This window comes from Calonectris borealis, chromosome 3 (genome assembly GCF_964195595.1).
Source record: "Calonectris borealis chromosome 3, bCalBor7.hap1.2, whole genome shotgun sequence".
NCBI classification, from domain to species: domain Eukaryota; kingdom Metazoa; phylum Chordata; class Aves; order Procellariiformes; family Procellariidae; genus Calonectris; species Calonectris borealis.
The window spans coordinates 98241249-98264898 of record NC_134314.1 but is presented as its reverse complement, the minus strand read 5'-3'; the positions used below and the strand labels follow the sequence as shown (position 1 = coordinate 98264898).

At 44.0% G+C, this 23650-nt stretch overlaps 1 protein-coding gene and 1 long non-coding RNA gene across 3 annotated transcripts in view; both read left to right on the top strand.

Annotated features, from left to right (window-relative positions):
- The first annotated feature begins 2329 nt into the window (after positions 1-2329).
- EPAS1 (endothelial PAS domain protein 1) overlaps positions 2330-23650 on the top strand; it is an 80704-nt gene continuing 59383 nt past the window's right edge. The window contains exon 1 of one of the 2 annotated variants that reach the window (XM_075146870.1): positions 2330-2657. In XM_075146870.1, the coding sequence (XP_075002971.1) occupies positions 2632-2657 (26 nt within the window). In that variant the 5' untranslated portion in view covers positions 2330-2631. Of the gene's footprint in view, positions 2658-3354; positions 3864-23650 lie in introns of those variants that run through there. The other variant, XM_075146869.1, reaches the window with a different exon arrangement.
- Positions 18624-22782, top strand: LOC142080826 (uncharacterized). The gene is made up of 2 exons (XR_012673132.1): positions 18624-21284; positions 22394-22782. It is a non-coding gene; the product is annotated as an uncharacterized LOC142080826 (long non-coding RNA).

The window sequence follows — 23650 nt, the reverse complement described above, 5'->3', positions numbered from 1 at the left end:
AGAACAGAGAAAGTCTACCTTAGGGCGCATACTACTCTTAGTAAATATTGACTGATCATAAAGGAGATCAAAGCAGTAATGAGGTGCATTTGAGAATAAAATGGTGTGATTCTCTCTACTGTTTTCCAGCAAGGAGAAAACTTTCTACATCCCTGTAGGTGCCGTGGAGTCCCTTATGGTCGCAGGATGGATCAAGTAGACTGACAGTGCTATTAAATACATATTTGATCTTTCCCTCTCTGGATAGTCATGGGAAAGAGAGGGAATTAACAACTAAAGTAAGCTCCAGAAGACAGATCATTTGTTTTCCTCGTGGTCCAGATGGGGTCCATTATTTCAGTTGCCAGAAATAATAGCATAGACAGCTTCAGGAACTGAAGTTGTGAGGGAACTGTAAGAATCACTTGGTCTTGCTTTGCCTTACTGATGGCAGCAGCAAGATTCTGGTTTTGCTGGGCATTGATCTGCGTTGAAGCCCACCAGTCTGTCTCCACAGAGGAGGACAGGTGATGGTTCTTGAGCGGCGCTTAAATGTGAATTCTCCTGTTGTCAAAGCACTCTTAGGCCTCACTGGTCAAGAGAGCAAGAGATTTAGATTGTTAATCAACTACACTATATCCACGTAGGCAGAGCCAACAAGAATTAGGCCAATTGGCTAGACCTGAAATATTTGAAATTTACTGAATGGTTTAGATTTAGCCAGGTTGAACGCTTTTCTTGTCTGATTTGTGAAGGCAAGTTGTTTATCCAAGTGAAGTGCTTTAAGATACAGCAAGGAGCATTGACATCAGCAGAGATCAATGAAGGACGAAGAGGTCTATTTAATCTAGGAAATGAGTGACTTGGCTCTTTGATCCTATTGCATTCTCTTATTCCCAGAAGGTTAAATTTAGTCCTGCATACACAAATTCTGTTTGACTAAGTTTACTTAGGTTTTAAATATTTGTGGGCTTCTTTTGTTTAGGTTCTCTTGTATAACAAGGAAAAAACCCCAACTGTTACCACATAATTAGGCTGTTGCTGTGTAAGCATGTGTAGCTCTTTTCAGACTTGAGAGCAGAATATGCAAATTCAAACCCAAATGCATTTCTTTAAACATTCATATTGTATAAAAGGAAAAAAAACCTGTGACCCATTGTACACAAACCAGCCTACGACACGGCTCAGGGAAATTGCTCAAATTTGAATAACCAAGAAATAAATCTAGTTTGGTTCATTTTGCTTGCAGTACTTCCATTTTCCAGAAGTACGGGAAACCCGGTGCAGTTTAATGCAAAGGTGTGCATTTTGGTTTGAGATGTAAAAATGTAAGGTAAGCCTTAGAAAACATGAGTATAAGACTGCAGTTTCTACTGTGATGAAAGATAATCTCAGAAAAATTCTTGTAATCCCTTGTCTAGCAAGGTTAGTTGCTTTGGTGTTACGTTGATCTTAACTGCAGCACACCGTAGCAGGTGCTAGCGTGAGATGAGCTTCGGCTGTGGCAAGAAGTGCCATACTGCGCTGTGCGTCAACAACCAGGAGTTTTAAAAGTGCGTAAGTTGAAATATGCAGTGTGACAGAGAAAATAAAACTGAAAAGCCAGGGCGAAGAAGGAAGGCTTATGAAGGCGTCAGAAGTGTGGTCCCCCCCCTCCTTTGCACATCCCTCTGACCCCGACCGCTGCCGCCCTCCCTCCCTCTCCTCTGTGCGTGACCGGTACTGAAGCAAGAAGGGGATAGCTCAAATGCATAGTCCGAAAGCTAGCACGGTCGTTACTATGAGCGCCAGTCGTGCAGGACGCTTGCTTGCTATTATTTTTTAAGTTTTAATTTATTTTTTTAAACAATCCCCGCTGCCTCGTTGGGTAGCGTTGGGCGCCCAAGCGGCGAAGGCAGGGCCGCCCGCCCCTTGTCGAGGCAGGGACCTGTGCCGGAGGCGCTCCGCGGCCGCCGCGTCCCGAGCAGCACCGCAGTTGCTCCGCGGCCGCGGGGCAGGTGCCGCGGCGCCCGCCGCCCCTCAGCCCGCACCGGCGAGGCGTGCTAGGAGACACCGGGGTATAAAACGCCTTATGGAAAAAAAAAAAGCAATAAAATAAGTTAAACAACTGAAAAAATTAAAACGCTGGCGGAGGGGAAAGCCTCCCGCTGCCCGCGGGCGGGTGTCCCCGCCGCAGCCGGCGCGGTGACCCCCCGCGGCGCCGCCGGGCAGGCCGGTGCCGGGGGCGGGGAGGCCGGGGCGCGGCGGCGGCGCCCCGCCGGCCCCCATTGGCAGGCGCGGCGGCGGCGGCGGGGCCGGGCCGGGCCGTGCCGGGTCCGGGGCGGAGGGGGCCGGCCCTGCCCCCGCGGCCGGCGGCGGCCCAAGGTTTAAAGTGAGAACTTTCTGCGGGCGGCGCCGAGCCGCACAGCCCGCCGCCGCGCCGCTCCTACCCCGCGCCGCAGCCGCCGCCTCCTCCCCCGGGCGGGCCGTACAATCCTCGGCAGTGTCCTGAGACTGTACGCCCGCCTCGGGGGCGACCCGGCCGAACCGGACCCCTAACCGCCGGCCGCCCGCCACCGCCGCCCGCGGAGCCCCCGCGTCCCGCGGGCAGGTGCTGAGCCCGCCCCGGCCCTCCCGGCCCGAGAGGCGGCGCAGGAGCCGGCAGCCGCCGCGATGACAGCTGACAAGGAGAAGAAAAGGTGAGGGGGCCGCGGGCGAGGCTCTGAGCTGCTCGGGCCGCTTCGTCCTCCTCCTCCGGCTCCCCGCTTCGCCCGCGGCGGGACTCCCCGCGGGCAGGGGCCGAGGGCGGCACTGCCGGCGGGACGGCGCGGCCTCGCCCCCCAGCGCCGCGGCTCCTTTGCGAGGGCTCCGGAGCCTTTGCGGGGACCAGCAGCGGCTGCGGCGGGAGTTAGTTCGCCCAGCCCAGGCTGGGGCTGGCGGGGAGAGGGGCGGGGGCGCAGCGCCGGGCTCCTCCGGGGCGGCCCGCGCTCCGCCGCCGGGTGAAGAGCGGCGCCCGCCGCCGCCGAGCCGAGTCGGGGAGCGCCTGCCTGGGGGAGCTGCCCCCGCCGGGCGGCATCGCAGCGAGCAGCGCCCTGGGAGGGGCCGCCGCCGCTGCGGGCAGCGGCACCTGCCCCGGCCAACACGTCCCGAGCGGCCGCCCGGTCCCGGCTCCGGCCGTGCCCGGCGGGGGCTGCGGGCGAACGGGCGGGCAGGTGCACCTGGCGGGCACGGCCAGGCTGCCGGTGCGGGTCCGCCGCTCTTGCGGGCTGCACGTTATGGCAGGGCTTATTCGCTTAGTATCAATTAGGACCTAGTTACTAGGAAATTATTTCTCAGTTGAGAACGGGGGTTTTAAAGGTAGTACCCTTAGCAAAACATGTTTCATAATTAAAATCGTGTGGATGTAATTGACAGGCTATGCAAACGCTTACTAGTTGTACAAAACTAACACGTTTCGACACATCCTCGCTCCAGCGCAAGAAGCTGGCCGCGCTGTGCGGGACTTGCCTCTGGTGCGGTTCGTGAAGTTCCTCAACTGTCGGGAAGTTTTCCTCGAGGGCTGCGAGCTCGGGGAGCGCCTGGCCGGGCGCTGCGCTTTGCCGGGCGCTGCTGTTTGAAGAGGGTGTAAAGCTAGACGTTTCCATGTTGCCATAATGAACCTTCCAAAGGGAATAGAAGTAACTTACTAGTTTTTCATAGTTGCGTCAAAGAGGATGTTTTGGCTCTTGAGGTTGAACGTCAAAATAAAACTCACGATCCCGAACACAGAAGTTACAGGTGGAGATTAAGAAAAGAAGTGTCTAGTCGTGGCTGCAAGCCTGTAAACAATTCCTGTGGATGAGTGAGGGCGCTGACATGGTGAAGGCTAAGCAACTGTATAGAGGTCCACGAAGTCTCCTAACAGGGTATTTATAAAACGGTCTGTTTTTTACAGCAGGCAGTTACAAGGCTGAGTCTATTAATGGCTCAGGTTGCTGTTCTGACTATAGATTGTGTTCATAAACAATGTGATTTACGGACTAAGAATTTTATCTTGTTATTTGTCGTGTGTACTTTCCAGCTGATGATGCACTAAACTTTAAACACTGTTTTTTGGTTTGTATAAGAGCTCCTTTTTTGTTGAGTCACTCTATGACGATGTAATACGGGAAGTATTGTAGTACAAACCATACATTTTCCATGTAGCTAGCCTCAGTTTATCAAACACTAATGTATTAAGGTTAAACAGTTGTCTCAAGTGTATTTTGTTCTAGGTATCAATATGGGTATGTTTCGTGTCCTCTTGTGTTGAACAAGAGAGTAAAAAATTATAGTACAGTATGATGTAGTTATAAAAATGTGTTATAGTAGGTTTATAGGAATGAGAAGAATGAAATAGCGTATATATTGAAAATTCCCTGCATTCATTGTATCACCTCTTTTTAATGAGGCACTCAATCTCTTCAGTTTTAACCTCCTCTTTTCAAACACAGTGAGGGATTGAGCGCTGTCTAATCTTGCAGGACAGCACGCTGAAGTGCTTTGTGGAAATACTCTTCAGATACAACATAGAAACTTCACAGGACTAAAGTTTGAACATTAATCCTGACTCTGTCACTGATTTTATGTGAATCTTGTGACATTCAAGTGACAATTTTCTGTCTCTCTCAGAAGTAGGCTAATTGTTATCTGGCTCATGGGATTGTTGTGTAAATTAATGTTTGTGGAAGAACTGGGAGAGTATCAGATGAGGGATTTAAGGTAGCTTGCTTGTGCCTCCCTGTCTGTGCGCGTATGTACATCCCTACTGGGGACATACCCCATGTAGCCTATTGAAGCAATTTTTTTTTTATTATTTTTCCAGTACTATTATAGAATAGATTTATTGCCTTGAGTTCAACAGTTGTTGTATTATTTGCTTGATCTCTATCCAGATATGCAGCTAGGAACTCTAACCTGGCTCGCTAATAGCATTTATAAATCAATTTCGGGGAGAAAAGGTGGTGGGGGTAATCTGGTTTACCAGATTTGCAGGCAGCTCTGGAACATATGTTTAGAGGAGCAGTTCTCTTACCGTTAAACAGATGCTCTATGGAAGATAATCTTCGATTCTTTCAATGGTCCATTTAAGTTGAAGAGCATCCTCAAGTTCTCATCTGAAGCTCTGTCTGTCAATAGAGAAGAGCAGTTGCTTCCTTTGGAACAAATGTTCTAACACTTTCAATAGGCTGATTTCTCACATTTAAACTTAGTCCAAGATACTGAGTTGAGATTATTAAGATTATTACTATTTTAACTTAATTAAAAAAAAATCATTATCTACACAGTCTTAAATACAAAGTCTGATGTTTCCTAGAATGCCAGTAATTAGAAACTGGGAAAAGGGAGAGTAAAAGGGTAAAACATATTTTAGCAAAATAATAAAAACTAAGGCAAAAATATCCGTGATCATTGTGCAGTACAATGACAATTATTAGATAGGTCCCAGTCTTGTAGAATATCTTGGTGTGTTTTTTAATTATTTAGTCATCATGTGTTTTTGAATTTTTTGAGGGACATAGTTATTTTATTAGGAATGGATGGTGTGTTAAATGGACTGTTCTGGATGGACAACAGCGTGTGTTTGAGAAAAGTTTGAAACCAGGCTCAGGACAAATCAGGTCCCACTGAGTACAACGGCTTCACCTTTTCAATTTTGTTGTTTGGGGATTTTTGTGTTTGTTTTCCATCTGTATGAAAAATAAACCCATTTTGCAGCTCAGGGAGGTTCCGTACTAATGGTCCCTGTATAATTATATGGTACTGTTTTGTGACCCTAAGGATGTAATGTTATAATGTTGTATAAATCTGTTCAACTGTTTCTGGTCCGGATAGTAAACAAACGGGATTCCTCCCAGTTATTGACTAGGTAACTGACTGCTTTCAATTACCCTTTCACTTTGGGCTTTATTAGATGTCGAGCCCCTCTAATGAGACACTTTGTGCCTCAATTTTCACTGACCTCCACTTCAGAGAGTGATTCTGGCGAGTTGAGGTCACTCTTGGCCACTCCTCCTCGGGATGAGGAAACGTCCTGATGGCACCGCTCTCCAGAGCTCAGGTAGTCGCTCGCTCTTAATGGCTGTGATTCGGATGCCAGCAAACGTGAGTGTTTGGATGTGCCAAGGTGTTAAACTGCAGATTTCAGGAAACGTGCGGTCTCAGTTTTGTTCTACCCGGTATGATTTCTGTTTTAAGGTATGGCACTATTGTCAGGTATACCACCTCTTGCCTGTTACTCTGTGACGGTGGCGAATTAGATGATCTTGTCCATCCACTTGCCAATGTAGGTTGTTCCTTATATCCTTGTAAACCTCACTTCATGTACTTCAGCTGATGGGGCTTTGAATGCTTTCCTTCACAGACTATTGCACAGATTACTCGACTTCATAAAAAAATTGTTCAAGTTTTGTTGTTGCTCAGCATCTCCCCACGCATAGCCCAGTTTACTCCTGTTTGCTTCTATGTTAACATCTGCCCTTACAATTTCTCTTATTTGGAGTTATCAAAAGGAACTGTAGTCTCCTGAATTCATGACGAACAATCTGTTGAAATTGCCTGTTTAGCACATGTTTATGTTAACATTAAGAAATTTGGACTTACGTTTCAGCACCTGAATGCAGTCTGGTGCATTGCAAGCTTGCAAGTCCTATTGAATGACTCTGGCCAGTTGTACTCATCACACTTTGATTTCACCCCTTCTGGTCTCTGCAGTCACCACCCTTGCTGTGTTTCTACAGACGTGGAAAGGGCTTTTCTACCAGAGGGTGGCCCAAGGGCACGTGAATGAGGAACGACAGGCTGCACGCGCGCCTGGATGTCTCCCTTTGCCTGCAATGGCACGTAGCAGAGGTTGGGCTGAGCTCTGACTTGGCGGCCCGGCCTACTTGGAAAAGCTTGACTTCTGCTGCCCAACTGCTGTGGCTTCGCCTCTATAGAGCCGAAGCGTTTGAGCTTAATGAGGGCTGAATGGCTTTCACTGTGTGCCATGGGAGTACTTCCCAGTGTGTACCACCCTCCCAAAGCTGTCTGGGCTTCTGAGGGTTTGTGCTTTGCAGGGATGCCGCAAGGGCTGGCTCTGCAAGGGCTGGCTCTGCTCGTGTTTAGCACCTAGCCAAGAGCAAGTTAAAGTCTAACACCCCTTAGTGTACAGCACCTTTCTTTGTCATGTCCTTTTCACTTCATCTTCCGATGTCGGTCGTCTTCTATCCTGTTTATCCTGTTTGGATCATTGGGAATATCTTGCATATTGGAGCTGCTCTGCTAATAGAAGTTTTGGGATTATGCTGCTAATTTAGGAGACCTATCATGAGTATCAAAACTGGATCTCTCTGCCATTCCGTAATGGTTTATATTATGGTGGATTCATAAACATTAAGTATTTTTGTTTTCAGGTTCCAAGTAGGAGCTGCTGTTAGGTGTAGTGGGGGGCAGAACTCTGCAAGTATTGAACTTTTTGCTTTTATTTTCAAATGGATAACCTTTTTAAAACTGACAATTAGGATAAGCGTTAGAGTAAGGAAATGAACAATACAAAGGCAGGTCATATTTAAAAATAATTCGGATATATGGAATGTTTTTATTTCTCTAAAGCTATTTGTGAAATGCTATTCTGTTAATTACTCCAATATTCATAGTGTCATGTATATCTTAGTAGTTATAAATAATTTTACTCCTAGTAGCTGGCACAAGGTTGACAGAACCCCTCTCTTAAATTAGGCAAAAGTGCAAGTATGATTATTATGCAGCTGGCAATTTTTTTTTCTCGTTTATCAGTCTTGTGCTCCATTTGCTTAAAAGGCAATATAATAAAGTAGTTATCTGCTGAGGTTAAAATCTTGACTGCTTATATTGGAAAATAACAGCTTTCGTGAATTTACAAGGCTACTTTTCATGGAGACTCTTTCTGAAGTATGTAAAATGGGAAACTGTATTTTACTGTGCATTTGGAAAGTAGATTAATGAAGTACAGTAGGACAATTGGCTGATAAATAACTAATGTTCCAAAGTAACTCTCATTTAATTATGCTTTTTACTTCTTGAGCTCAAATCTAATTATGATTTTGGTTCTTTTCGCTGTGACTTTATTTAGGTCTAAAAAATTCAGTTGAAACAAGATCTACCATAATAAATTCTGATTAAATGTACATATTTAGGTCTTAAAACAGTTAGACTTGTAATTGAATTTACTTGACTGTTATTACAAAGAGTTTGGAGTAGGATAACATATCCATTATGCTTCTCTGTCCATTGCATTACATGACACAGCAATATTCAATATTCCATTCTTTAGAAACTCATCAGATGTTTTGCCAGACAAGAAGCAAATTTGCCTTTGTTGAATTTTTATGTCTGATCTTCAGTCAAAGAAGTGTCCTGATCTTGACCCTTCCTCTGTACGCAAATATGTGGAATCAGCAGTTGTCTTTGATTAGGAGAATGTTTAGGGTGTTGCCTCCAAAAAGATTGTCTGAAAAATTCAGAAACTTTACAAATGCTTTATGTTAGCCTGTGGATGTGCGATTAATACTGGCTTATTGCAGCTTTATGGACAAGTTCTGTGCATTGGGACAGCAGGAAATTACGCTTTTCTTATTTTGTTTCTGCTCTTAAGTGGGACAAAACCAGGATAATACAGCTCCGTAGCGTTTTTCATTCCTAATGCAAATATGTTTGAACCATCCCCCAAGTTACAAATGCTTCTTCATTCTGCCGTGTATGTATTTATATAGTGATCTACTTTCAAGCAAAGAGACTTTTAGTAGCATATGTTTTCATCTCAAGTATTTGTGGAGTATCTGTAGAACCAAACCGACTGTTTTCCAAAAAGATCTCAACAACTGATTGGTGTTTCTAAGAAGATACAGGAGAAGTAAATGCATCTCTTAAAAATGTGTCTTGCCCATGCCTTGCCCCCACTTCTTGGGGCCTGTCCCTAAATCCCGGCTGTGACCTACATGAATGAAACCCCCAGGCCAGAAAGCAGACAGGCTGAGCAAGATTGTGATGGAGAGAACAACCGGGCTGTGGCCATTTACGGGATTTGGCTGGGATTTGTTTGCTTGGTTTTTTTGCTATATTATCAGTAAGCTTAGGAGTTATTGCCCCACCGTGATCTTAAGATAACTCACAGCAACCACTACGTCTCCTCAGCTCGTTTTCCCCACTAGGTGTAGTGGCGATTAGGTCACCATTTGCTCTATAAACGCAGTGCTGGTTTTACAGTGTGCCAAGATGAAGGTGAGGGTAACAGAATGATGATTCCCTCACGAGTATCTGCTTCAGGCCTTCAGATCTGTAAAATGAAGGACATATTTATGAAATAGTTGGTGGGCAGACGGTGCTATTTCTTACTGATGTGGGCTGATGTCAAGCCCACCTTAAGTTTCTGTGAACTGAAAGCAAGACTTTCTGCTGGGCACTCTCACGCTGGCGTGGCCATTGGCTCTTTCCTGCTGCGGGGAGGGTTGCACCGATGACCAACATATCCTGAGAGACGCCGTTTCTCACCTTCCACACTGCCGTGCCCACGACCAGTGTAAGGCCTTAGCTGTCTTGTTGCTTTTAGCCTGGAGGCTGTCCCTGGAAGCCAGAGCCATAGCGGTGGGGGATGTGGGGTGATGGTGCGCGCCCGGCCTTGGGTCCCGTGCCCACCTCTTTTTTTTCTACAGAAGAGCCATGAATGCCAAGTCCTACAGTGCGCTCTCTTGTCTGCCTCATTTTTTTTCCAAAAATCACTCATTCCCTGTTGCTTTCATCTCCTTCTCTGCGGCCTCGGCAGAACAGAAAGCTGCAGTATCCCTTTATATTTGGATCTGAATTACTGCCTACGTTCAGCTACTTTTACAAATAACATTTTGGAGCTAGAAGAGTGTGAGCAGCCTGACCCTCTCTTTTTGTTTTCTCCTTGTGTTATCTAAGGAGAGGCTAAAGTTAGGAGGGATATGGGGAGGGTTGTGTGTTTTGTTTTCTTTTTAGTTTTTTTTTTCATACTGAGCAACTCTCCTAATGGATGAATCATGTGGGTGTAACTTATGGCACTTGATAGCAAGCAGTCTGTCTGAAGGTATATGTGTAGTAAGATTACTAGGATCATTTAGAAACTATTTGGAACTACTGAAACGTGAACTTAATCTAGTGTAAATATTTGTTACTCATTATCTAATATATCAAAATACATTTGGTTAGAGTTAGGCAAATGAAGGTAAGATATTAGGTGCAAGTTTTTAACAATGGGTTACTGAGCATTGGAAGAGCTGCGGATGCAGTTGGTGGAGCGAATATTTTCTGTAAAAAGAAATATTTTCTTGGAAAATAATTTTCCGGTGCACAGGGGAAACAAGACATAGTCTTAGACTAAAATGAAGGGATGGGATTGAGAAGTTGTCAAAACATTTGGAGAGTGCTGAAACATTTTAGATTTGGCTTCATTTTAATAAACTTTCTGAATTCCTGTGTTGCGCTACATTGTTAATCTAAAACTGGATGTTTTAAATTTCATTTGAATGAGACTTAAGTAATCTTTAGCCTCTTTTTAAGTTAAAGATTTTTCTTTTTTCTTTCTTTCCTGGTGTTTGACTCAATTGGGGTTTTTTTCTAGATCTTCTTTGTTTTACTGAAAGCCGCGAGACACATACAGGAATCTGGTTTGGTGGCTTGACCTGAATCAAGTTCTTGTCTTCCTTTCAGGAAGACTCTCTTTATCTGCTAAACCAAAATATTAGGTATTCCTTCTACACTACTCATGAAGCCCTCTTCACTTGAGGCCTTGAACTCAAAACACTCCCAGTCTTTCAAAAACTGCAATTGCTTGAGCAGGTTACCAGGTCTGATGAAAATATTTAGTCGTCTTTGGATTGGGTTAGGCAGGAAGTGTGACTTGGCGATGACAAAGGTCTTCTCTAGCTTTGGTTATGTGAACAGCTTTTTAAAGAGAGTAGTATAATTGAAAACGTAGCTATAAAGGCCCTCCCCACCCCCTGGCCCGCATTACTGGCTCCTGATATGACAAACAAGGAAGTCAAAATGTGGGAGAGATGGAAACAGCATGTTGCAGAATTTCTAAGTTGGTTGTTCTCGAAGGACTGATAATTTCAGAGTCACGTTCTTGAAAACCTGCCTATGTACGGTGAGAGATAGAAATGTTTGCCTTTCGCAGGAAAGCTATTGCTTTAAGTAACAGATATAATGATATCTTGAAATATAGTGATCCCAGCTGATATCCACCTCTTGCCTAGTACATGCGTTTTCTTTAGGTAGTCAGCTTCTGAGTCCTTTAGTATATATTATTTAATATACAGAAGGTGATTTGCTGAATTACTTCAGTTTAAGAAGCCAATACAATGGCCTGAATAAGTTGCATGAAATCCAGAAAATGTGCCCTATTGCTCTTCTTTTCTTAAAAGGGAAAGATATTGCTAATTTATAGTGTCGGAGGCTTATGAACTTTTAAAAATCTCAGCACTGGGATGCTGAAAATTTTGGTGCAAGTCTCTAATAGTGTTCAAAAGTTACTGTAGAGTATTTTTACTTTAAGATATATTCATGGACTTGAAAGAAAAATATTTGCTTAGGTAATAAGCTGAAGGAAGTATGAAGTGGGATGGTTATTAGGCAGTTTTTATTAACGTAGTGGAAGTAGACCATTCCTTGTATTTTGTTTCAACCATTAGCATATCTAAGGTCTTTACTGCCGTAAAAAGGTACTTAAACTCTTGGTATCACAGTTGTTGTTCGGACTTGCATTTGTATGATAAGCTACAAAGCAACCCTATTCAGTCATTGTGTTTGGGACATTCTCGTGGCTGGTGTTGGTCTTCGAGCCCTGTCCATTCATTCACAATTGTATCACCCTCTCTGCCAGTAAATGCTTGGTGTTATTGGGTACTTGCTGTCACAATACTTCAAAGATCTTTGTGACATTAACAAACACTAAAAAAACACCAACACCTCTCTCTGTATTTCTACATTTGTAAATGGAGAGTGTTGCTAGTAATGTGCCAAACTTTTAGCTGTCATGCAATTTGTAACCAAAACTTGTTGCAAGTACCAGAACATCTTCTGAGATTGTATGCGTTGTTGTGCCTGGTTAGATTTTTATATGCCATTATGATGAAATAACATACTCCTCAGCTGATGGCAATGACAGTATCTTCAGACTCTTAGGTAATTATGGAGAGTATTGGCTTCAAGCTGATATGAAGCTTGCTTAAAACAAAAATGTTTTTTGAATGATCCATGGAATGGCAGCATCATACATACATGTGTGAGAAGAAGTTCAACATTAAGTGGCTTTATCATGCCACGACTCCTTAGGCAGAATTTCTCTGGAATGCAAACCCAGTGACCAATTACAGCTGTGCTCCACTCCAGGATTTTTACTAAGGACTCAGTTGCCCCCAGTGTATTTCGTCACCTGTGAGAGAAGAATGGAAATTGGTTTCTGGTATTTTTCCTGTAGAGCTTTTGCCAGGTGATTCTTCTGGGAAGGCTGCATTTGCTCAATTCTCTGAAAAGGAAAGCCTTTGGGAAGGGGTGAGCCTTTGGGAAAGGCCTCTGCATGTTGCCCTCACCAGCAGGGAAGAGCCGTCTTTGCAGGAGCAGCCGGGCTTTGCTTACCATTGGCTCTAGCTGTCCCTGGGTTTTCCCATTCCTCCTGAAAGGAAACCTCTGTCGCAAAGGAAATCCATGACGAATGTAGCTCTTGGTTTACTTTTTCCAGTGTATCCCCATATTGACCCAGGCAACCCGTTTCCCATCGTCCTTCAAGCTGACTCCTGTACATTGGGGAATGCAGAGAGTTGGAATTTGCCAACTTTTGCACACGAGATGTGTGGAGGAGGAAACCAATACCCCATCTAGCCAAGATGATGATGCCTGGTCTTAACAAAATAGCATTACTTACATTTTTAAGAAAAGGTAGACATTTGAGGGGGTTGACCCCCTTTATTGCTTAACACAGCACTTTTACAGGCGTGATTTGGAGAAAGATTTCTCAATTGACTGATGGAACGTAGCTTGGTTCAGCTGCGGGTGGGCTGTTTATGTGTGACAGCTGTGAGATTATCAGTTACTGTTAATAACTCCAGTTCTTGGTTTTTCCCCTGAAAATTATTTGAAGGATGTGTTTATTGCCGTTACTAATCAGAGGGACGTTTTTATGGGAACATCCTTTCCGTGCTCAAGTTGTCTTAGCGCTGCTACTGGCTTTTACATAACAGCAAAGCCGTATTTATGTTCCCAGTGATTCACAAAAGGGGACTATCCCGTTTGCTTAGGCATGTGCTGGCTTGAAAATGAAATAGAAGCAAGTGCAGATATCTTGAGGGAAATTTAATGCTGGTGTTTCGAAACACCCATTATTTCCCATTTAAGAAAAACAAACCCCCCAACCCTACTTTTGTTTGTTAACCGCGTGGCTGGCCCGAACAAAGCCTCTTTGGCATGGGGACCTGGGCCAAAGCGCAGCGAAGCTGAATAAAACCATTTCTTGGATTCTGTCTCTCGAGCTTGTTTGCTGCTCTCGGTAGAGCTGGCTGTGAAAGCCACGTCTGGTTGCTGACCTGGCCGCTGAACAGCAGCTTCAGCAAGCAGTTCTGGCCTCTGCAGCTGCGTCTCCCGTCGCCTTTCCCCTCCACACCCTCTCCGAAGGCCCTGCTCGCCCGGCCCCGGCTCTTTGTCCTGCTGGGGACTGGGGGCGTTGGGTTGGTAACGTAGCCTGGACGGGGTGGCCGATCTCCGTCATTATCCTTGCTCCCCGGTCTGGAAAACTGGGATGGTAGTATATCCTTCCTTCCACCCTTTGTGTGTCTTATTTATTTAGACTGTAAACTTTTTAAAGTAGGGACTTTCTATTTCTATGCCTAACACAATGCTGTAGCAATGTTGGCAAGAAGCTTGTGTGATAAACCTAACTTGAAAATGCTTAAACAGGGGGTTGTCAAATGGAAGGAGTTTGGTTATCTCTCGCTCTTCTTACATCGCTTGGTTAATTGCTTTCTTTACTGCACCACTCCATATTATCTCTCAATATGTAGGTTACACCCACCTGCTACGCCTTCGTTTGCTTCACCTTTGAATTTGGCCCTCCTGTCCTATAAGATCCATGTGCAATTTAGACGCCCCCAAGCAATTGAGGAGATGGGGTGGTGATGGCAGGGGATTGCAATGCCCTGGAAGTGTCTGGGAGATGATAAAACCCCTTATTCTTTCAGATTTCATCACGAAGCAGGCAAGTGAGCAACTCGTGGGGCAACAAGAATGAACAGGAGGGTTTGACCGTCACAGCAAACCCAGTCTTTTCTGCAGATGGGGGAGTTCAGTAGGGTTTTAGCCAGCAGTCATTTGCTCTCAGTTTCTTTGCACTGAGAGCTGTAAGAAGGGAAAGCAGTGCTAAATTGCAGGGTTAATCTGACGTGGGTTTAGAGGTTAGCGTACGCAAGCTCTTCCACATAGACCGCGTAGACTGAAGCCTGTGGATCTTCATTCATGTTAAGGCTTCTCCTGCGTATGGGTGGCAGGGCAGGCCTGAAGAGGGAGCAGGCACGTTCTACAGTGTAAAGAAAAGACACTGAGAAAAGCCAAACATTTTATACAGGCTTTTATTGGCAGCTTTGCATACTGTATACGCAGGCCCTGAAGAAGATAATGCAAGAAGCTGTGTTATCTGTATAGCACCGCTCCTTTCCTTTTGCCTGCCAAGTCTTAGGACAACATCCTCCACCCCCCAAACATAAACGCCACCATAAACACGGTGTAACTGAATTCCAGCTTCTCTAAAGGCAAGCATGAAGCAACGAACCACAGTGACCAGCACTATTGCTTTCTGACTTTTTTTTTTTTTTAATTTATTTTAAAGGAGGCGGATGACAGCAAATGGTGCTTATTCAAAAAGTAGCGACTTCTCAGTGCTCTTCCAACCTGTGGAATAAAATGAGCAGGGAGCAAAGTCTGCACTGCAGGTCACAGTAGGGATTTCAGGTGCAGTGATGGCTAATGTGGAGCAGAGGTCCACCTAAAGACAGAGCTGAAAGAGGAAGGGTGTCTGCAGCCTGACCTATTAAAAGCTTTAAGAACAAATCATCCCAACATGAAGTCATTACAGAGTGTTCTTTTGGAGGGACTTGATGTGATGAATACAGTGCAAGCATAAAATGATTTCATGTTGTATTGCATTTTGAGTAGGTTACAGCTGTGGAATGAGCCTACCGTGTCATTTGTACATTGAGCTGTGTGCTCCTGTTGGTCGGATTTCTTACTTTCTATTTGTACCTTACTTAACAGATTGAGTGCTCTGGCTTTTGTACCGAAATAACTCCAGCTCCAAAATTTTTAAAGTCTAATAATATGAGTAGAATTTTTATCAAAATGGGGTTCAGATCCTGTCTGAGACCTCTGTGTACTGCTTTGTGAAAATACCTTTGAGGAAAATATGATATGAACTGTGTGTAGTGTGAACCTTTATTCCTCTTAAAAGGGAATTTCATGATCGTGCCACTTGGGTTCTACTTCTGTTAGCTGGTGGATTAAGCAAATGAAATGGTCACTCGGTAAGGTATGAGGAAAGCGGAGCAAGCATCTCTTCTTATACCGTTATATGTGTAGGAAGTCAGTTCTGATTTACAAAGTTGTAAGAAGGCAATATTTGGTGGGCAAATCTGTTTCACTCCACTCTGTTTTTGAAAGTATTGAGTTGGCTCACATACCGGGAGTTGTTGTAGGACATACAGTGAAGCTGTGGAATATGAAATTACCGTACTGAAGGAAAATAAAGAGAAGGCCTCAACCTAGAGATATACTAGCTATTGAGAGTCAAAACATCTCCCCCTCCACCCCGGAGAAAGTAAATGCTTTATTGCTTGTGGCGGTAGGTATATTACAGTTTGCTGTAGCTGACTATGAATTGCATACGGGAAGGTCAGAGAAGGATTTTGGCTGGGTGAGCTACTGGGAAATGCAGTCATCAAAAGAAATTTTAATAGAAGATTTACTTTTAATAGAAGATGAGACAATGATTAGAAGAACTATCCTCTTACAGCTTGTTTTCTTAAAGAATCAAGGCTTACACTGTTACAGTGTGTCTCTGTTTCGATTCCTGACAGAGCTGTAAAGATCTCAAGGATATTAAATTCCTAGGAATAGGTGTTCAGAAACAGCGTTGTAATCGCTTCAGGGAAAGGCTGCAGCAGTCTCCTGTAGCGACCAGGGACTTGCCATGGCTGAAGGAGTCACAGGTGCCCCCTCGGGGCAGTAACTCCAGCCAGCTCCACGCTTGCAGCTCGCTGTGCCACCGCTACCAGGGCCCAACAGGAGTCGGCAGAGCCTGGAGAAACGTGGCTTTGCTAGTGCCCTTGTTTGCACAACAGCTCGTTGCTTTTGTAGCATGGTTCACTAGTTAGCTCTTGTGGCGTTTTAAAAACTCACCGTGAGATATTTGCCTTGCGATTTGGTAGAAATAGGTACAGATAAAATGTTTTTCCTTGCTCTGGGCATCTCCGAGAGTTTCAGTGTGCTTAGACCTTACTGGTTTTGGATGAAGAAACTGCTGTGCAGCTATGATGAATACTAACACTTGATGCTGCGAGATGTTCTAGACTGGCCACATTAAAACCACCAGTGTATGCTTGACTCGGGCCCCGAGAAGTGCAGCTGGACTTCTTTCTGCTGGACAGGAGTTGCTGGCTTCAACTGGAGAAACAACGGTACTTCTGAAGAGCTGTAACTCCGGATCCAGCTGTAGGAAGGTCTGTTTTGGTTGGAGAGGTCCAACTGTGTGTGCGTTTGGTGCTGGTTGTCAGGTTCATGATTAATTTGGGGCATTGTTATACCAGCAGTAACAATGAAGGCATTGTCACCACTAACATTTTCACTTTCCTGTGTTGCTGCGGTGCTCATTTAATTATTTTTGCAAAAGCGGTAGGTTATGGGAACCTTTTCATGTGCGAACCGTGGGGAAGATGGGAATCTCTTGTTAAGAGTTGCGTATGTTTGTTGTTCCCATAAGCGATGGTAATGATGAAAACTTTTAAAATCGGTTCATTGGCATTGGCAATCGGTACGTACTGGAGATGTATTATACTTCTCAGGATCACTTCCCCCAGTCAAGGCAGTACTACTGTTTGGTTTTTGTTTGTATTTGTTTTGTTTGTATTATGTATTTGCTGGAAGGAGAGCCCTATTGTGTATTTTTTGAGGGCGATTACAAACATAAAATAGATTCTCTTGAGAATGCTTTGTCTACACTTATCACAATTGGTAATTGTTTTGTGTTGTGTAAGACTTTGCATGCTGCGCTTCTTATTTGGCAGTGTGTGTGTGTGAACCTCAAAATGGATTCCCACCTCCAACCTTTTATCATTGATGTTTTCAAGGTGAATCCTAGAACAAAGCATAACACTTCTCTGAACTCATGTATTGCTAGATGATGAACGTTTACCAGGTTAAGGCCAATTTTTTCAGCCATTTTGGAAACAAAGTTCACTGCATTTTAATGGATGTCTTCTCCAGGTAGGACTTGGATGAGGTAATTCTCAAAAGTGCAAAAAACCCCAATTACTTTCTGCATGGAAGCGGATTAAAATAGTGTAGTTGTGTGTGAGGTGGGTGTCATCTTTTTGCGCCAAGTGCGCTTGCAGTGGTCATTCTAAAATGCCAAGGGAAAAGGAATCCATAACCCTCACATATCCTATTAGCAGAGTGCCTGGAGGTAGAGATGGGCAAGATGCGTGGAAAACATGAGGCTTCTGCCAAACGTTTTCTTTGTAGGTCACTTATTGTAGTTGAAATTACAGGGCGCGTAAGAACAAGCGGTCTATTAGCAAAGCCATGAAAACAAACCATTTGCCACTTCTAACAAATGTTGGACAAAAATATGCTCCAAATTTTAAAAATAAGTGAAGACTTGGCGAAAAATAAGACTCAGGTTTATCTGCATTTCATCAGGTACATGGCGTCCTGGAACGAAGCCCACTGGCAAAAACATGGGGAGTGTTATCCTTTGCAGCACTGGGAATGTTCTCTGCTGAATTTGGCGCCAATGACCGAGCTTTGCTTGTTAGCTGAAGTTCACACAGACTCCTTGCCAGGCCTGCCCAGAATGCTGTCTCCTCTGACTTCCTGTGGTCTTGCATAATATTTCCTTGCTTCTTGTATAACTGCGGCTTGATCTGGTCACTGCCCAGTTTATTCAGTTGACTTTTTAAAAGGCCAGTCCTGCAAACGTGCGGCTGAGCCATGTCAGTGGCAGGAGGCGTCCCGGCAGTGACGCCAATGGAAGTGCCCTTCCGCGGGGAAGCCGCCGGCGGCAGGGGCGTATGGCGATGCCGACATGTCTGAAGGCAATAAAGTTGACCGCCGCAGCCTCGTGACCGAGATAAGCGCGAGGCATGACTTCGGATTGACTGCGCCTTTGAAATATGCACCGCCGTTGCTCTAATTTCTATAACAAATATAGGCGTTAATTAAGAGGGGGGGAGGCAGCACCTCGAGCGGTGTATTGACGAATGAGCACGTTTTCGGAGCGCTGTGAAATTCTCACCATTGCTAGTAGTCACTCAGTTAAAAGTGACTTACATTTGCCTTGAAAATGTGCTCCAGGTATCCCGAGTATTAATTTTAAGACAAGGATAGCAAGTCAAGGTATTTAAGAAAATAGTCTTTTCATTCTGCTGATTTTTAATGCTTTCACACAAGTTGTTTCTGCAGTTGTCTGCTGTTAAAATATGCATTAATTTAGCATTACTGTTGAAGCAAATGTATTTATTAAGGTTTACCATTTATTAGCCTGGATTATTTGTATGTATGTTTTGGAAGTGAATTTCGTAGCAGTTTGTGCCACATAACTCTGCATTTATACTGATTATCTTTTAAATATTTCTCTTTGCGCGTGTATTTACACATATAACGCTGCCTGTAATTACAGAGGTTTGTCAGTAACTCATTTTCAGAAAGACGCTCATCTGACATGACACTTTCTAGGACCCCCTTTCTAAGTGCAGTTTTCGAACTGTTACTCATGTTCTTTGGCAACCCCGTTCTTGGCTTCGTTTTGAAAAGCTGAAAAGCAAAGATTACACAATAGTTGCTTCAGTGTGTTTGTAAACTTACTCAATAGACTTTACCGATTTGTGTGTTACAATTCTCAGATCTTGTATGATCTTCCAGTTAAATGCTATCTGCTGTGAGGAAACAGAAGAATCATTTTAAGGGAAAGCATTAGAATTGACTTAGTCATCACAGTTATGCGAGATTTTGTTTAAATCATCTCATACTGTCATCTCTTCCCTGAATCCAGGTTATCCAGTTGTCATAGTAACTTTGACATAAAAAATTTCATGCTGCCTACACATGACTTGTTGCAACACTGTCTATTAATCTGATTAATTTAATGGAAAATACACTTTTACTGGTTAATGTGTTTTGAGGCAGCTTTTCTGCTGCCATTTAAAAGTGGTTTATTACCTTGTATTCTTAGGATCAACATTTTAATGACTACAGTCTAGCTGATATAATGCTTGGAGAATTGTCAAGGTAATACAGTGGCGATACTACCGACATCTAGCAGACCGTTTTATGGTATTATGCATACTAACACTTCTGGGGGGCGTGTATTGAATAGACGGCATTTTTGGCAGATGGATGCTAAGCCAGAGTTCCTAGTACGGCTTGACCATACAGCTCCAGCAGCATGGATGCTGAATAAACGAGGTTCACCTCAACATGGTTTTGCTGGTGATGGAGAAGCCACTTTATGTGCCAGTACCAAGCTTGCTTCTCACTGTTGGGTTTGGTGTCCTGGATAAGGCATATAAATGTGAATTGCATGGTAGGAGTAAACTGATGCTGGGTTGGCCCTAAGATTAAGGAAGAAGCGTAAGAATTACAAAAGGTGATGGGCTGAGCATCGCTTAGCCAGCTAGAGAACACAGTTCATGGTCAATAATGAGGGATTTCCCCTCTAAATGGAAGCAGTTAGAGAGAAATTTTAGGACCCAACAGTCTGTTTCTTTTAAAAAATATTTGCCCCTCCTGTAAATCATCTGAGCAGTTTTAAAAGATTTCAGAAAAAAATGTTTTGGCTTATAAAGTCACAGAGTTGGAAATTTATTCAGCATGTAGTATAAAGAGGTTTAGAAACTCTTGGTCAAAATAGATGGGCTCAACCAGTAAAGAATTGCAAGCCTCGATTTCTAAGTGAGCCGTAGTATGTGTATCGGCAATGTTAGAGAGGCACACGTGCTCTCTGAATCCAAATGTAGCCGAGTGTCAGAGGGGTCCACAGTCAGATGGTCATATTCTCCCTGCTTTTCTTTTTTTCTTTTCTTTTTCTATAATGACTTAGAAATGAGCATATGGGTGCTGCAGAAGATATAAGGGTTTAATCCTCAGCTGCATAGGCAGACACATACCCGCTGCCTTCAGTGGGAGTTTTGTCTGAATAAACAGCATTGTGCACTTGTATATGTGTCTAAATATGGATCTCGGTCAAGTAAACAAGCGTGTAGCTGTACGTAGTAATCTACTTTCGAAGCTGGGGAACACCCTGTGTTGCTTGTGTGGCTGAGTACATGGCCACGTCTCGAGCTTCATGCGAGCTCGTGTTAAGGACGCTGATCGTCAGTCCACATGTGTCTCGCCACAGGAGGGGAGCGATAGATATCTCTGAGGGGTATAGCAGCCTCCGTCACTCGGCTTTTGGTGCGGTGAGATACCGCTCTCCTTTGAAGGACGTGTTAGGGCAGATACGCACTTTCAGAATGCCTGTGCTCACAGATAAAGGCAGAAGGGAGCAGCTTGCCTAGCGCTGGGTGTTTTCAGCCCTACATGCCTGCCCCTTCCTGAAGCTGAAGGTCTTGCTCAGTGTTTCTCAGGCTGAACTTTTACAGGAGTGAGAATAAACTTCTTATCTGCGGAAGAGACTGTGTAAAGACTAACTGGAAACACCAGAAACGGGGTTATGCTTACCATGCCAAAGACCATTAGAGTGTTTTCCGTGAACTGCATTCTGCAGCTGGCAAAGTGGGCGACATCTGTAAACTTCTTCACAGGTGTTGTGCAGAGGGGAATGGGACATACTTCTGAATTTATTTAGATACTCCTCATGTGGGTATCACAGTTGAGAAAGAGTTGCTGATATTTATTTTATTTTCTTCTTATCATTTTAATTTTTTTAATGAACTTGCCCAGAGGCTGTAGTCTGTCAGCAGGAAAAGCCAAACTTGTGACATCACCACAAAATGCGCCACGTTTCATGCAATATTGTGACTTGTATGCTGTAATTAGAGAGCTGTGCACATGAGGGGATGCTGTAGGTGTGTAATAACAATTTTATTGTACACAATAAAATCCGGTCTTGCTAAGTACTGAGGACCTCAGGAGTTTTGGAACAGCTTCTCCTACTGTCTGAAGTAGTAATGCAGTATACTTAGCCTCTTAGAGGATAGATCTTAATAATAACAATTACTACACTTGTATGTTTAAGTATGCTTAAAAAGCTTAAATGGATGTGGTTTGAAAAAGTGAAATGAAAACTGTAAAATTAATATTAAAACCCAGCATATGCTATGGTGAGGAAGTGTACTCTTAGCCATACTACAAAAAATAGAGATCTGAAAAGCTCTCTGGTTGTCAGATCTGCAGGACAAGCAGAAGTGAATAGTAAAGTTACTGTCACTTACGGTGCATTGGTTTTTGGTTGGTTTTTAAAAGCATTAGGAGATGATGGGGGTGGGGCAGTGGAATAAAATTATGAAAATGCACCTTTTTGAAATGTCCACAAAAAAGTCCCAGAAAGAACAATGACATCTTACGCAGTTTTCACACTTCAGTTTCTCTAAACAGCAAAAAAAAAAAAAAAAAAAAAAAGAATTTCTGTTTCCTTTACTAAGTAAGGATGGGAACATTTTTGAAAGCCAAAGAAAAGCTTAATGCAATGGGAGCTTCGACAGAGGACAAGAGGTACGCTTTTCTTTTGCTGGTGCTAGGGCTCCTGCAGGCTTGGTGAGGTTGTCTTTAGGTGGAGGGGGCATATGCAGCACCAATGCTGCCTGGGGGCTGGGAAGGGACAAGGGGGCTCTGCCCTTCCTGCTCACCAGCACGAATTTCTCCTGAGGAGACTGCTGTAGGTTACCTGCTACATGGGAGGGCTGGCAGGACAGGACCATGAGCAGTGAAGAAAGCTGACGAGCAGTTTCAGCTCTGAGTGTCGTGCTGGCCTTCCACAGCATGTAGTTTCAAAGAGTTTTGCTGAGGCTTGGGTATATGCTAGACTTCAGTCATCAAAAGCGTCTGTAGCCACTCGAGGTTTCACTGAACTGACCTTCTTGGGGACAGTACTTGGGTGAAGGTCTATGGACAAGCGTGCGGAGACTGGGAGAATGTTTTGGGGAAGCATCGCTCTGCTTTCTGTGTCCTTCCCTAGGTGTCTGCTGATTGAAATGGACTGATGGGAAGATGCTGGGCTACATCAACCCCTCACCTGGCCCACCAGGGCTGTTCCTGTGTACTCCTCTGTAGACAAGGACACCCCAAGAGGGTAGAAAGGGTTGAAGAAGTAGGGGCACAAATTCCCTTAAGAGGCAAACCAGCTTTACTTTCATTCTATCCAAATTGTCAGCAAAAACCCCTCCTGCTGATTTCAGTCGCCATATATGCTTTTTGGGCAGACATCCTCATCATTGTATATTTAACATTAATATGTGTATGAACCAACTTTCAGCCTGATGGTTTATAAGGGCTCTTACAAAATAAGTATTTTTGTTGCTTCCGCTTTGCTTGTTTTGCAGGAAAATAAACATTTGCTACTAGCAACCATGATTATTCCAAGAGTTATTCCGCCTTTTCTCCAAATGGCATGTATTTTTTTCCACAGCAAAGCACATTTTACCCTTAGCACAACTCTAGCCTTGGCCTAACACTGAGGGATTACAGAGATAAGATACTAGCCATGGCTAGCATCATCTCCTGATAAACTGGAGCATCATTAGGGTGCAGAGTTATAGCCTTGGAAGGCAGAGAAAACAGCATTTAGGGCTCTTTGAAATTCTTGTTTTAGGGATTGAATAAGCATCATGAACAAACAGATTTTTGCAAGGATTATGGGGACCCTGTTGTTAACTTTTGCAACAGTTATTGAACTTCTTTCTTGTTGCTTAAAAATTGGTGCTCTCATTTGTTTGTTACTGTTCAGTCAATGGAGTGAAATACTTGGTAACAAATTGCAGCATGAGGAAATAGTAACACAGTCTATTTCAAGCAACATTTGAATACTGCAGACAGGTAAAATGAAAGGTGAAGGTTAATGATTTAATAACAAGGTCCCCAGGACTGTACCTTCTATATGGAAGGCAGTAATTTGCATTTGCTTCCTGTAGGGTGACTTTACTGAGGAACTGAGGACATTTAGCATATGCCGATGCTGAGACTCTTCTATGCATCTGTTATTATTTGGAGAGTGTAAAGTCTGTGATGGAGACTTGTAGGGTGTTGCAGGAGGAGGAGTGAGGCACTGCCAGGCAGGAGAACGCTGGTGTAGGCAGGGAGCGAAGAGGAGAGGAGATGGTGATGTGCGCTCCAAAAAGCTGGGGGTGCACCAGGGTAGCTGATGTGGGGAAATAGGCTCTGTTTAAGAGAGGGATGTTTATGTGCTAGATAGAATTGCATATACAGCAAATAGCCT